This window comes from Diceros bicornis, chromosome 8 (assembly GCF_020826845.1).
Source record: "Diceros bicornis minor isolate mBicDic1 chromosome 8, mDicBic1.mat.cur, whole genome shotgun sequence".
Taxonomy (NCBI): domain Eukaryota; kingdom Metazoa; phylum Chordata; class Mammalia; order Perissodactyla; family Rhinocerotidae; genus Diceros; species Diceros bicornis.
Window position 1 is genome coordinate 4,146,625 of NC_080747.1, and position 12,071 is coordinate 4,158,695.

Sequence of the window (12,071 nt, forward strand, 5' to 3'; positions counted from 1 at the left end):
TGGGAAAGTATTTTAAAATATATTCACTTAAAACGTGGATGAACCTTGAGGACATTATGCTCAGTGAAAAAAGCCAGACACAAAAGGGCACATACTGTATGATTCCACTTATATGAGGTCCCCAGAGTCATCAAATTCATGGAGACAGAAAGTGGAATAGTGGTTGCCTGGGGCTGGGGGAAGGGGGATGGGGAGTCAGTGTTTAATAGGGACAGAGTTTCTGTTGGAGAAGATGGAAAAGTTCTAGAGAGGGATGGTGGTGGTGGTTGCACAACATGAGTGTACTTAATTCCCCAGGGCTGTGCACTTACAAATGGTTAAGATGGTAAATGTTATGCGTATTTTAGCACAATGTATGTATTTCGTAGGAGGTCTTATGTTTTTGGTTTAACAAATGGCATGTGGTCTCTTATCTCATCTCCACTTTTCTGTTTAGCTAAAAACCCTATTGTAGGGAGAGCATCACGGCAGAAGACAGGGCCTGACACTTTGTCTTGGCTCTGCTCGCGCTTTAGGGCCTGGAGACTGGTTTTGGGTCCAGGTGCCTCTCTGAGATGAGAAGCAGACTGATGGGTGGCTAAGGCCTCTTCAGCTAGGACATACTGTATGCCCGTGTCCTCTCTTTCTTACGTCCTGTGAGTCAGAAGCATCCTGCTGGCATCTGTTCTACGCGAGTAAGCTTCTGTCCTGCCGTCTTGTGGCCCCCATTCCTTCCTGCGTCTGTGCACCAGTGTGAGTGCTGTGTGCACTGGAGACACAAACCACGCAGGAGATAGTCCCTGCTGGCAGGGGGCTCCATCTACCAGGACACGTAACAGACATGTATCCACTGTCACCGTGCAGTGGTGGAGCATTGTTGCAGGGCCGCCTGGCACAGGGTCCATGTGGCCAGGGCTTTTCGTTCATTCCCTTTACTGTTTCTCACCGACAAAAAGTGTACATAGTGCCCTACCCCCAAAATACCCTCAAATGAGATGTTTAAATTAGGAAACCTTAAATATATGTTTAAAGCAAATCAAATCTCTTTCATTCTTGTATTTTGTCTTTTCCTGTACATTTTCTTTTCCTACATATACTTTTATGTATTTTAAGTATAGAGTAATCATGTACATTTTTTATCAGAAACAAGCAAGAAAAGTTATAAATTAAAGAGTGATGTGTCTAAGGTAGACCTGGACGTGCATAGCCGTCTTCTCCCAGCAGAGGGCGGTGTGTGCGCTCTGAAATGCCCACCGCGCTGGGAATGGAAGCCACCGACTTAGGGCTGGGACATCCTTGCAGGCCACCTCCTCTCATGCTCCGGAATCAGTAATCGGGTTAGCTGTGATGCAAGACCTCTTGTCAGAGAGGCAGTGTTCACACTTCCCTGTACCGCCCTCGCTTTTTTCACTCTCTTCTTCATGCATCTAGTTACCATAGAAATGTAAGATCCTGCAAAGAAACAAAATTTGAAAAAATCATTTTTTTTACTCCAGGCTATTTTAGTTTCCCTAATTAGGAGAAAACGCTATCTAGGCTGCTTCTCCCTCGGCTTTTACCTTTTTACATATAACCAACATTGCTCCAGGAGGACACCGTTCACGCGCTCACACAGTCAGTGTTTGCCCAGCACTGTGTGCACCAGCACATCCTAGACGCTCGAGATGTGGGACTAGACAAACTGACCAAGGCCGTGCTCTCCTGAAGCTGCTGTCCTAGTAGGGAAAACAGACAGGAAACGCATAAGTCTGTGGTCTGTGCGGTGTGATGGGTCGTGGGAAGAAGAAGAAATAGGGGAGAGGCTAGGGCTGCAGAGGTGGGAGGTGCTGCTGTTTGTTTTGGGGAAGGCTTAGGGAAGGCTCTTAATAAAGTAACATTCCCGCTGAGACTGAAGGGAGTGAGGGGTCTCCGGGAGAAGAGCTGCTAGCAGAGGGACAGCAGGGCTCTGAGGCGGGAGGCCTGGGTGAGTGAGGGCCCTCGGGGGGCCTGACTGGCGGAGAGCGAGAGCGGGAGGGATGAGCAGGGAGGTAGCAGAGACGGGCACTCAGAGCCTTGCAGGCCACGGCAGCACTTTGGATTGGTCTCGGAGCCACTTCAGAAGCCACCGGAGGTTTTGAGCAGAGGAGTGACGTGGTGTGGCTTGCCTCCTGAAGGACGGCACTGGCCACTGTCAGAGACTTCCAGAAGTTCAGGGAGGTGGAGAGCAGAAGGGAAGATGAGCTGCGTTGAGGTGGTAGTGACGCTGAACAAACACTGAGTGCTTGAGAAATGCTTGTTGAGTAATGTTCTGAAAATCTTAGGGGTCCACAAACTTTTCCTGCAACAGATCAGATAGTAAATACTTCAGTTTTATGGGGCATATGGTCTCTGCCTTTGAGAGTTACCAGGCTCATGAAAGAGGCACGTAAAAAACTCAGAGCAGCCACAAGAGCACGTAAACGCAGGGTCACAGCCCTGTTCCGGTCAAACTTTATTTACAAGAACAGGTAGTGGACGGAAGCGGCCCCTGCTATAGACTGCTGATAATAAAAATTGTTGTTATTTGTGGAATACCGGTTATATGCCAGACATTGCTTCATGTACCCAGCATGCATTGTCACCAGTCCTCGCCACAGTTCCGTAGGACGTGTGATATCCTATTTTCTGGTGAGGAGTCTTCCCTGATCACTCTACTTGAAGACCCCATTTCTGCCTAGGTCCTGTCTAATGCTTCACTACCCCCACAGCCTCTGACAGAGAGCCCTGAGCCTCAAGTCAGAACTCATTTAACACTGGTTGATTGATTGGAGGATTTTAATTCGTTTCCTTTCTTTCAGTTTCATGAACAGGCGTGTTATATCTACTAACCCATATCTAGGGGGTACCTCCAACGGCTACGCCCACCCCAGTGGGACGGCACTGCACTACGACGACGTCCCGTGCATAGACGGCTCGGTGAGTGTGCCATCCTGATAGGAGATGCTCGTTTGTGTTAGAGGGCAAGGCGGTCCGAGAATTTCTGTGATGCAGAACCCCTGGTTTCAGTCCAAACGAGATAAGGCTTTTTTCATGCTCTGAGGCAAGATGAAAACTCCATCCCATCTCTCCTCTCCTTGTTTTTGACAAGCTGTTCATCTTAATCTGCATTTGAACAAGTAGGCGATTTGACACCAGTAGATAGTTTGTCATTCAGTGTCAATGTCATTAATTAAATGGTTCTGCACATCCTGAAATACTGACTAGAGGATAACACATTGAAGTCTGTAACTTGGATAAAACAAAATATAACACAGTATAAGTTACCAATGAGTAGTTATTTCCCAGTGTGATAAAAATGCTGAGAAATCGCCATCAGAGAAGAAACATTGCCATAGAGGGGTGACCGTGCTGCAGACTCAAGACATGTGCCCTCCTGGTGGCTGTCACGTACCTGGGGCTCCTGACTCCCGCTCTGGTGCTGCTCGTATCTCCAGGTGTAAACCCTGCAGAGGGTTAGTGACGGCTGTGTATTAGAGCTAGCTTCCTGGTCTTTTTGGCCTTAGGAGTGTTTTGATTTCTTCTCAGTATTTTGTGTCTTAGGTGTGATTAGCAGAACTCATCAACAAATGTTGTTGTACTTGGTCTCCATATTGTTCATCTGACAACATTTATGGAGCATCTTCTCTGGGCCAGGCACTGTGCTCTCTTCTGGGCCAGCAGAGGAGAGGCCTTCAGGGTCAACAGACTCCTGCAAGGCACTCAAAAAACCGTTCTACCATTTGTCTCCCACTGTTGGGTAGATTTAAAATTGGCATCTAAGTTAAGATATGTTTCAGAAGTAGGCATAGGTATGTTTATTGTTATTTTTTCAACCTTGGAAGGTATTTTAGATTTTTTTTCTTGCTGTTTTACTTACCCATTCTTTTCTCAGTATTTTGATGGATGTCGTCAAAAGCTCCCTTTTTTCCATCATCATAAAATCCACACCTGCCCAGTGTGGGAACCAGGAGACCACTGCCTTCTTGAGGGAAGTGAGGGGGTCATGGCTCCCAGAGCTCAGAAACATAAGCAAAACTGAAAATAAGGTTATTGTGGTCTGGGTCAGAGGTGGCCAGCCAGTTAATCAAGAACTATGATGTCATCTGTCCCCGGGGTCTTGGCTATCTTGCTGTGAGTCTTCCTGCTGTCAGACACTCCCCACCACCCCGTCAGGCCTGCCCTGGGTTTCCGGCGGGGGGGGGCAGTCTGTCCGTGGGATCCTCACTTGATTCTAAAAAGGGACTTCATCACGTAGTCCATCCTCCTTCCCGCCTCACTTCTTCCCATCCTCTCTCCTCTTCCTTCCCTCCTTACTCCTCCCTCCCTCCCTCTCCTTCCTTATTTTCTGGGTGTCTCCTAATGTCCAGGCTCTGTGCTAGGGATTGAAAACAAAATGGCTAAGATATTGCCTTTGTCCTTAAAGGGCCTCCCAGTCTAGTGGACTGAAAGAAGGAAGGTGGGGAGGAAGGCTGACTGGGGCCCTGGGCCTGGCAGGGACTTGTTCAAATGCAGCTTCAGATGCACGTTAGGTTCCATGTTAGGATGTGGGTGCTAGGGTGTGAGCAGAGGCACTTTGAAATCCCTTCCTGGCTGCAAACTCTATCAGACAGAGTCCTGTCTGAGTCTGGGGTGGGGTGGCAGCCGAGTCCTGCCCCACAATAAGAAAACATCAGGTCCAATCAGTCTCCTTGCCCCCCGTTCCCACTACCACCTTTGCCACGGGGATGTCAAGGGTTTGAGGGGCTCCAGGTGCCCGCTATACCATAGTCTTCCACCCCTGTGAAGTGCGTGCAAGCCCACCCACTGAGGGAAAAGTCCCGTGGTGACCCTTATATAAGAGCAGGTTCTCAGTCCAGCCTCATCGTAATCACTGTGCCATTGTCGAGGGAGGCCCGCTCCCCTGGCATCCCTTTGTTCTGTGCAGCCACTAGCTCCTGTTGACGGAGCAGGCTTATCCCTCATTGTAGACCCCACTGCCAAACTCCCCTTCATACGATGGTCTGCTTCTCTCAGCCTTCCATCTCAGCTGCCAACTTTTTTTGAAAGATTAACACACAAACCTATCTCTAGACCTTCCTGCCTTGAGGCCCCTTCATACACCTTTTCCTCAAAGGGATTTCCCCACATGCACACCTTCTGCCTGAAAATATCAGGGCAAGCTGAGGGGCTTAGAGAAACCACGGACCTGCACAAATACCAATCTGGTTCCCCCCGTCCCCTTCTGTTCCGATTTTTATTATGCAGTTTCCGGCCTTCCCCAGGAAGGAGCTCTCTTTACATCATTCAAAGCTTCATCTATTTTAGAAATAAAAATCTGCCATTCTTAAAGAGCTCTGCTTCTAGAAATGGTTTCTGCATGTACATTGCTGGGCAGGCGATGTGAGCATTTAGGACCTAACATCCTCTCTGCAGGATTTGTGGCTCTTTTGCTTGTCAGGGGCTTCCTTGAAGCTCAGGCCTTTCTTAAACTGTTTTTCTACATGCTGGGTTCCATTACCAGGTAATCTCTATTTTGGCAGGCTTCATTGCCCGGTTTTATAAAGTTCATACTTTTTAACCCAATACCTGACATTTTAGCAGTGTTTCAACTTCAGTTAATTCTTACCCAGTCAGTGTTCCCCCGATGCCTAAAGCAAGATGCAAGTGAATCTCAAAAAGGATCTTCTGATGTACACATGTGCATGCACACACACACTTTTAATCTAGAAACTTCTATGGAGTTTCTGTTTTCTGAGTCTTCCATGTGGCTTAATTCCTTGGTATTTTAGGAAAATGATAGTCTAGTCTAGACCATTTTAATAACCCTGGGCAAACATATGCTGGGCTGTCATTATGAAACGCTCACATTCCAGTTCATCTGCATTTACCATTATTTTTAAATTATAGATGTGTCCCCAGCATCACAAAAATAGACACATCGAAGTGATTGCAAAGGAATAAAAACACTCCTCCTATGAAATTTTAAACCTTTTCTATTTTTGTAACAAAAGGCTGTAATTACAGTCTGGCAGAAAGAAACTCTGCAAGAAGGATATAAAAATAGAGTAAAATGAGCATGATATGAATTAATATTTCTCTTTTTTTGTAAATGCAAAGCAATTTATGAAGACCTTTAAAACGTAAAAGGATCTGGCTATGGTTGTTAGTTTTTGGTTTTAATTTATACTTTAATATCATGTTCTAAAGTGGTTTGTAGCGATTTTAGTCCTTTATAAAAAGATTTTCCCCTAAAATAATGCCATTATATCAGTTGTGTTTTGAAACATCCTATTTTCTATGATGATTTGATTTCTGTCTTAACAGACTGTTTTGTTTACAGCCCATTCTTCAGGCATAACAAAGTATGGAACAGAGGTAACTGCTGACAGTCACCCATGCGACCTGAGTCACTGATGCCTGCAGGGCAGACTCGGGAGAATCCGGGAAAGTTTTCTCCAGGAGCCTGAGGCTTAGAGGCAGCATCGTGTGCAGTTCTGAGCACGGCTCTTAGAGCTGTCTGCCTCTTACCGCTATGTTTCTCTGCCTCAGTTTCCTCCCACGTCGTAAGAGTCCCATGAGAATTCCATAGTCAATATTTGTCAAGCACTTAAAATAATGTCTAGAACGTAGTAGTTACTGCAAAATAAAATAACGTGCTTTGCTGGGATTGTGCTGTGCTTTCTGGGGAGAGCCAGCACTCCAGGTGTCTGGACTCCCATCCAGCATCCCTTTCCTTAGATCATGTTGCTGCCACTTTCTGGATTAGGAGGACTTCTGAAATCTGCTTCTTGAAGGAAAGAAACGTCAAATCAGTATTTTTTTTTTCCAAATGTCAAAAACAGAACAAAACAAAAGCTTCATAAGCCAATGACCCTGGAACGATTTAAGGAAACAAGAAACCTTTCCTTAAGTCCCCAAAAGTGGAAAAGTTCTTTTGAATCAGTCCATCTACGTGTGTGTGTTATTGGTAACAACTGGGGGTGTGTGGACGTGTTGTGGGGTGCTAATAACGTCTCAGTGTGCTAATATCTGCTGTGCTTTCTGTGGCCGAGGCACTAACGACAGAGCTGTGTGTGTTGCAGTGGGAACCTGAGGATGGCCTTCCTGCCTCCTGTGGCCGAGGCCTGGGAGAAGAGGTGCTTTACGATAACGCAGTCCTCTACGATAACTTGCCATCTCCGAAAATCTTTGCACGCTACCCGCCTGCTGACAAAAAGGCTTCTAGACTGTCTTCTGACAAACTGTCTTGTAATCATTACAAACACCCTACCTCCTGCAGCCTGCCTTCCACTCAGTCTGTCACTAACACCCCTTCTCTGGGGAGGGCGTCTCTCGGGCTCAACTCCCAGGTACAGCATCTCGTTCTGTTATATTCTAGATTCATCTTTAAGTCACGGTCCTCCCACAGTTTTGCAGTGGTAGTATATTCACCAGCTTGCAGTAAATGAGACTCGTCAAGGGTAAAGCATGATTTTTCCCTCTCAACTAGAATATAATTTGCAAATACAATCAACATTTGGCTACCCAGGAACTGATTAAATATTCCTAACTGGTTCATAGTTTAAACACTGTATTTCTTTCCCTACGTCTGGCTCTCTGTTCTTTTGAATTTTATGAATTATGTCAACTAAGGCAAAGATTGAAAAGGACGGGACAATAAAACTGTGCAGAAGACTCTTGAGCTGCACGTTTCTTTACTCTGTTTCCATTACATATGAGGAGTGGTGGACTCCATGTACTGATTGCTTTTTACCTGAGTAGATGCTAGTAGGGATGTGGGATTATCGTTGAATGATAAATAACCTCGATATTGAACTATTGTCCGTCTCACACCTCATATTTGTGGCAAATGGTAACATTTCAGGGTAAACACTAATTTTGTGTTTTCATGCATTTTCAACCTAAGAATTTTTTATGCTTTTCATAAAGATCTGAGCACCGTATGTAAGAATACTCTACAAACATAAAGCAGATGGGCATGTTTTAAATTATTTTCTTTCCCCTCTATTTTTTGTATAGTCTTAGGCAAATGATGAATGCCAAGTAGGACCATAGAAGTTCAGCTGGTGATGGCTTACAGCAGCTCCTCCTGGCTGCTCAGCTCCGTCAGGATCACATGGGGAAGTTTTTGTTTGATTGTTTTTGTTGTTAAGGACAGTTGGGATTCTGATTCAGCGAGTCTGAGGGCGCAGACCACTGCAGTCAGACGTGGGAGCCGCTGGCCGCTAGTTTTGTATGAGTCTTTCTGTCAAATGTCTGGTGGGTTACTGAGCAAACGTGTGTCTGTTTATATTTACCTGTCTTTTTATTGGTGTTAGAGTTCCTTGGGGAAGAAACACAAGACAAAGATATGCTGTTCTCTATGTTGGCTTGTCCCCAGATCCGTTTGGGACCATTGGATACACGGTCTCTGTGTGCTTGGTTTTTGCTCATTTTTATTTTGTTTTAAGTAGGAAGCGCATTTGCAGGTTGAGTGATAGCGCAGTTAGTTTTCCTGTCCTCATGTGGTCGTTTGAAGGACCTGCTATCAACGGAGAGATCGGAGAGATCTTTCACTCATTGAACAGCTACAACATACCATACGCTGTGCACACGTATAGTGTGTCCTTGAACCTTTTTAGGAACCCTGGAGGCAGGTGCCAGTATCTTTGTATTTTTAAATGAGCACGTGGAGGCTCGGAACATTTTAGTGACTTGCTCAGTATCTCCTAAATGATGGGCCCAGAATTTGAAGCTAACTGTGTCTGCTCCCACAGCCCAGGCCCCCAGCAGAAGGAGATGTTGTATAGTGGAAAGGCTGAGCTTGGTGTCTAGAGTTAGCTTTTGCCATCTATGATAACAGTCCAGTGTAATAAAGCTGGATTATTACACAACTAAGGCACACATGTATCACTTCAGCAAAGTATGACGTTTGTTGGCTTCCAGCAGTCAAAGAGGTAGGGGTATATCAAACTTTTTAAAAGCCTGTGGTTAGTCAACGTTCAGTTCCTACTCTTTCTATACGATGCTCCTCTTGCTTCCTTCCTCAGACCCTGTCAGTGAATCAGAAGGTAGTGGTTTATCCCGTTAGGACGTCAGGCAGTGGAAGGGCCCTTGAAGCAGAAATTGAACTGCACTGTCACACTGCTCCCCGAAAGAGCATTCCACCCAGATAAAAGTTGTCTGTCTTTAGAAACATAAACTTTTGGTAATCTCAACTGAATGCTCTTGGATACTCAACTGCCTTTGCCCATTTCTGGATTAGCATTTATGATCTCCTGATAGAAATGTATCACTTTTATTGCTTTCTGACTAAGACATCCTAGAGTTCCTCATTTGCTTTGAACCTTCTTAGCCGGTCCAGGAAAATCACAGCAGTCCAGTGTTTGGAAAGCAAGTTGGTTTTCTACTACCCTCATTTTTGCTGTCTATGCTAGATTTTACTTAAAGAGTCAGAGACTGAAACAATTTACCCAAGAAAACCCAAGTTTTCTTTATTGTTTGTTTTTAATTTTGTTATATGTTTATTTCAACAGTTGAAGGGTAAAAAGCCCCCAGTAGCATCCAGTGGGGTTACAGGAAAAGGGAAGACTCTGAGCAGTCAGCAGAAGAAAGCTGATTCCGCAGCCAGTGTGAAGCGGACACCGTCCAGTAAGTTTATCATTTGGGTTCCGGCGTCCTAGTGTTAGGTGCATTTTGCAGAGTTGGGGCTGTCTGAGCCATCTTCTCTCCTCACCTGCCCAGGTAGAGAATGCCAGGGTTGGGGGTCCGTTGGAGAGATGGAACTCTATGCACCGTCATCCTTCCTCATTTGCTGGACTGAAGAATGGCGACGATTTTTAACCCAGCTTTTATGACTGTGTATATAAAAGGAAAAACAAAGCTGGTTTGTTACCTGTAGAATTGGTTAAGCATCTTTAAGTACTGGTTTGTCAAGTGTTAATTGGTTGAGCATAGTTAAGTGTGAGGCAACTGCAGGGGCAAGTGGCCCTGGACTGTGGGTCAGGAGACCTCGGTTTCTGTCCCTGATCTGCTGGTGACTTAGTGACTTCAGTCAAGTCATGTAAACTCTAAACTCAGCTTCTCTATATTAGAGATGTAGACAAGTGGCTACTGTGGTTTCTTGATTGAAATAATTGAGGTAATATACGTACCTCAAAGCACTAGAGAAATAAAAGGATTTATAAGGAAGCTATTACTTATGTTCTCCTGTTTAGTGCTCATAGCCGATTTTATAAGGGCGGGTATTATCATCCACTCCATCGTACAAACGTGGAAATAACCTCTGAGAGATTAAGTATCTTCCCCAAGGTCGCACAGCTGGCAAATAACAGAACCAGACTGAGAACCAGGTTCTCAGACTCCAAATCTGGCAGGGGCAGACTGAGCAGAGAGGCGGTAAGACACAGTGAACATTCAGTAGCCTTCCCTGTCTCCAGAGAGCTAAGTCTAAGGGGATGCTGTTATCTGTGTGCATCTGTACCTGCTTTAACCCTGGTGCTGCTGGATGCCTGTTCATCCAGCAGCCAGGCAGCATTAGTCATTCAAGGCGCTCTTCTTGTTGGGCTGCAGAGATAAGACAGAGTAGTTGCCGTCGAGTTGCTTCAGTCCAGCTGACTCACACAGGCAGCTCTGCAGGCATACGAGCTGCAGCACAGGCCTTCACGAAGTTCAAGGGCTCCTAAGTCAGTCTGGGCGTGTCAGGAAAGGTTTCCAGGGAGGAAAATGAGAGTTAGACTCAAGTGGTGAGTTTAATATGATCACCCTTGGGAAGCTGTGTCTACACTTTATGAATCTGGCTCAGTGTAACTGGTAGACAAGTCTTCATGTTAACAAAGCCGAGGCTAGGTGGCCAGTTAGTAACCTCTACACCAGGTGTTCTCAGTACCGAAGTTACTGCCCTCCTCCTTTGCACTGGGGTGTAGCTTCAGAGTTAGAGAGTACACATGGGGGCGGAGAGGCCGGCTGTGTCCTTGGCCCTATACGTGGACCAGCCTCGGAATTGCTCGGCAGTGCTGGCTGCTTCTTGCCCCAGGGAGACCTGTATTCTTTACACGAGCTCCCCTGTGCTTCTGTTCTCCTCGAGCAGACATTGCAAGTGGATGGGAGCCAGCTGGGTCAAATCCTCATCATCGTAATTTGTTTAGTTTCAACTTTATCTTTCTGGCAAATCTTATTTCCATAGTGCTGTTGGGTATATTTATATTCACTTAAATTTTTTTAGTGTGGTTCATTTGCAGAGGGGCGGCAGGGAAGGGACTAACTTGTGCTGAAAGCTTTGTTATGCGAGACCTGAGTCACATGAATTCTCTACTCTTAAAGCATTCTCTCTCAGTACCTATGCTTACTATATTTCCTAGATGATTTACTCCTATATTTTATGAGACTTTCTGTAGGGAATTTTTATTAACTTTGGTGACATCTAATGGTGACAAAAGAGAAAAATAATTACATTCTGTGTTTTTGCTGAATTCAGCCAGTTGCATTATACACTAGATGGAGTTTATTGCATGGGGACCGAAAGATGGGGAATGTATAGGTTATTGCATATGTTTGTTGGGAAACATCTTAGGTTAGAAGTGAGTGAATAGAGTGGACACTGCCTGTTTGCAAAACATGTCATCACCCTAGCCACTAATAGCAGTGCTTCTGTTTCAGATTGTTGACTTGGTTATCCTCATGATGCCAACCTTTGAATATCTTTCTCTGTATGTGTTTTCTTCTGTTTTTTAGTGAGGGGAAATTGAGTGGGAAGTGATGACATTGTACCTGTCTTGAAAAGTGAGACTTTCATTGCAATCACAGTGGTTGCATTGCAAAAATTAATGAATTCAGCCTTTAGGACAGGTGCTAGAAATGGCTCACCATTGCCTCTGAGTGGACAGGGCTCTAGGGACTCTGTCGTCACAGACAGTGATTAGAGCTGCTAGTGAGTGTCCCCCACATCCCAGGCATCACATGGTTTTGTTAGATGGGTTTTAGGTGCATGTCTCGGATTTCTTTTAAAAACCCACAGGGTCCACCTTGTCACTTGGGCTTATAGAGGATGAAGCTACGGCTCAGGGAGGGGACTGGCCTCCCAGAGTCAGAGCCACCACTCTGGTCCACCGCTTTTGTTATCAGCATTATGCCACCCT

General features: G+C 45.4%; 1 protein-coding gene across 7 annotated transcripts in view; it reads left to right on the plus strand.

The window, feature by feature from the left end:
* AFAP1 (actin filament associated protein 1) overlaps positions 1–12,071 on the plus strand; it is a 157,604-nt gene that overhangs the window by 135,189 nt on the left and 10,344 nt on the right. For 6 of the 7 annotated variants that reach the window (XM_058546661.1, XM_058546663.1, XM_058546660.1 and 3 more), the window contains 2 exons: positions 2,796–2,913; positions 9,471–9,585. In XM_058546661.1, coding sequence (XP_058402644.1) covers positions 2,796–2,913; positions 9,471–9,585 — 233 coding nt within the window. Of the gene's footprint in view, positions 1–2,795; positions 2,914–7,037; positions 7,305–9,470; positions 9,586–12,071 lie in introns of all 7 variants that reach the window. The other variant, XM_058546665.1, reaches the window with a different exon arrangement.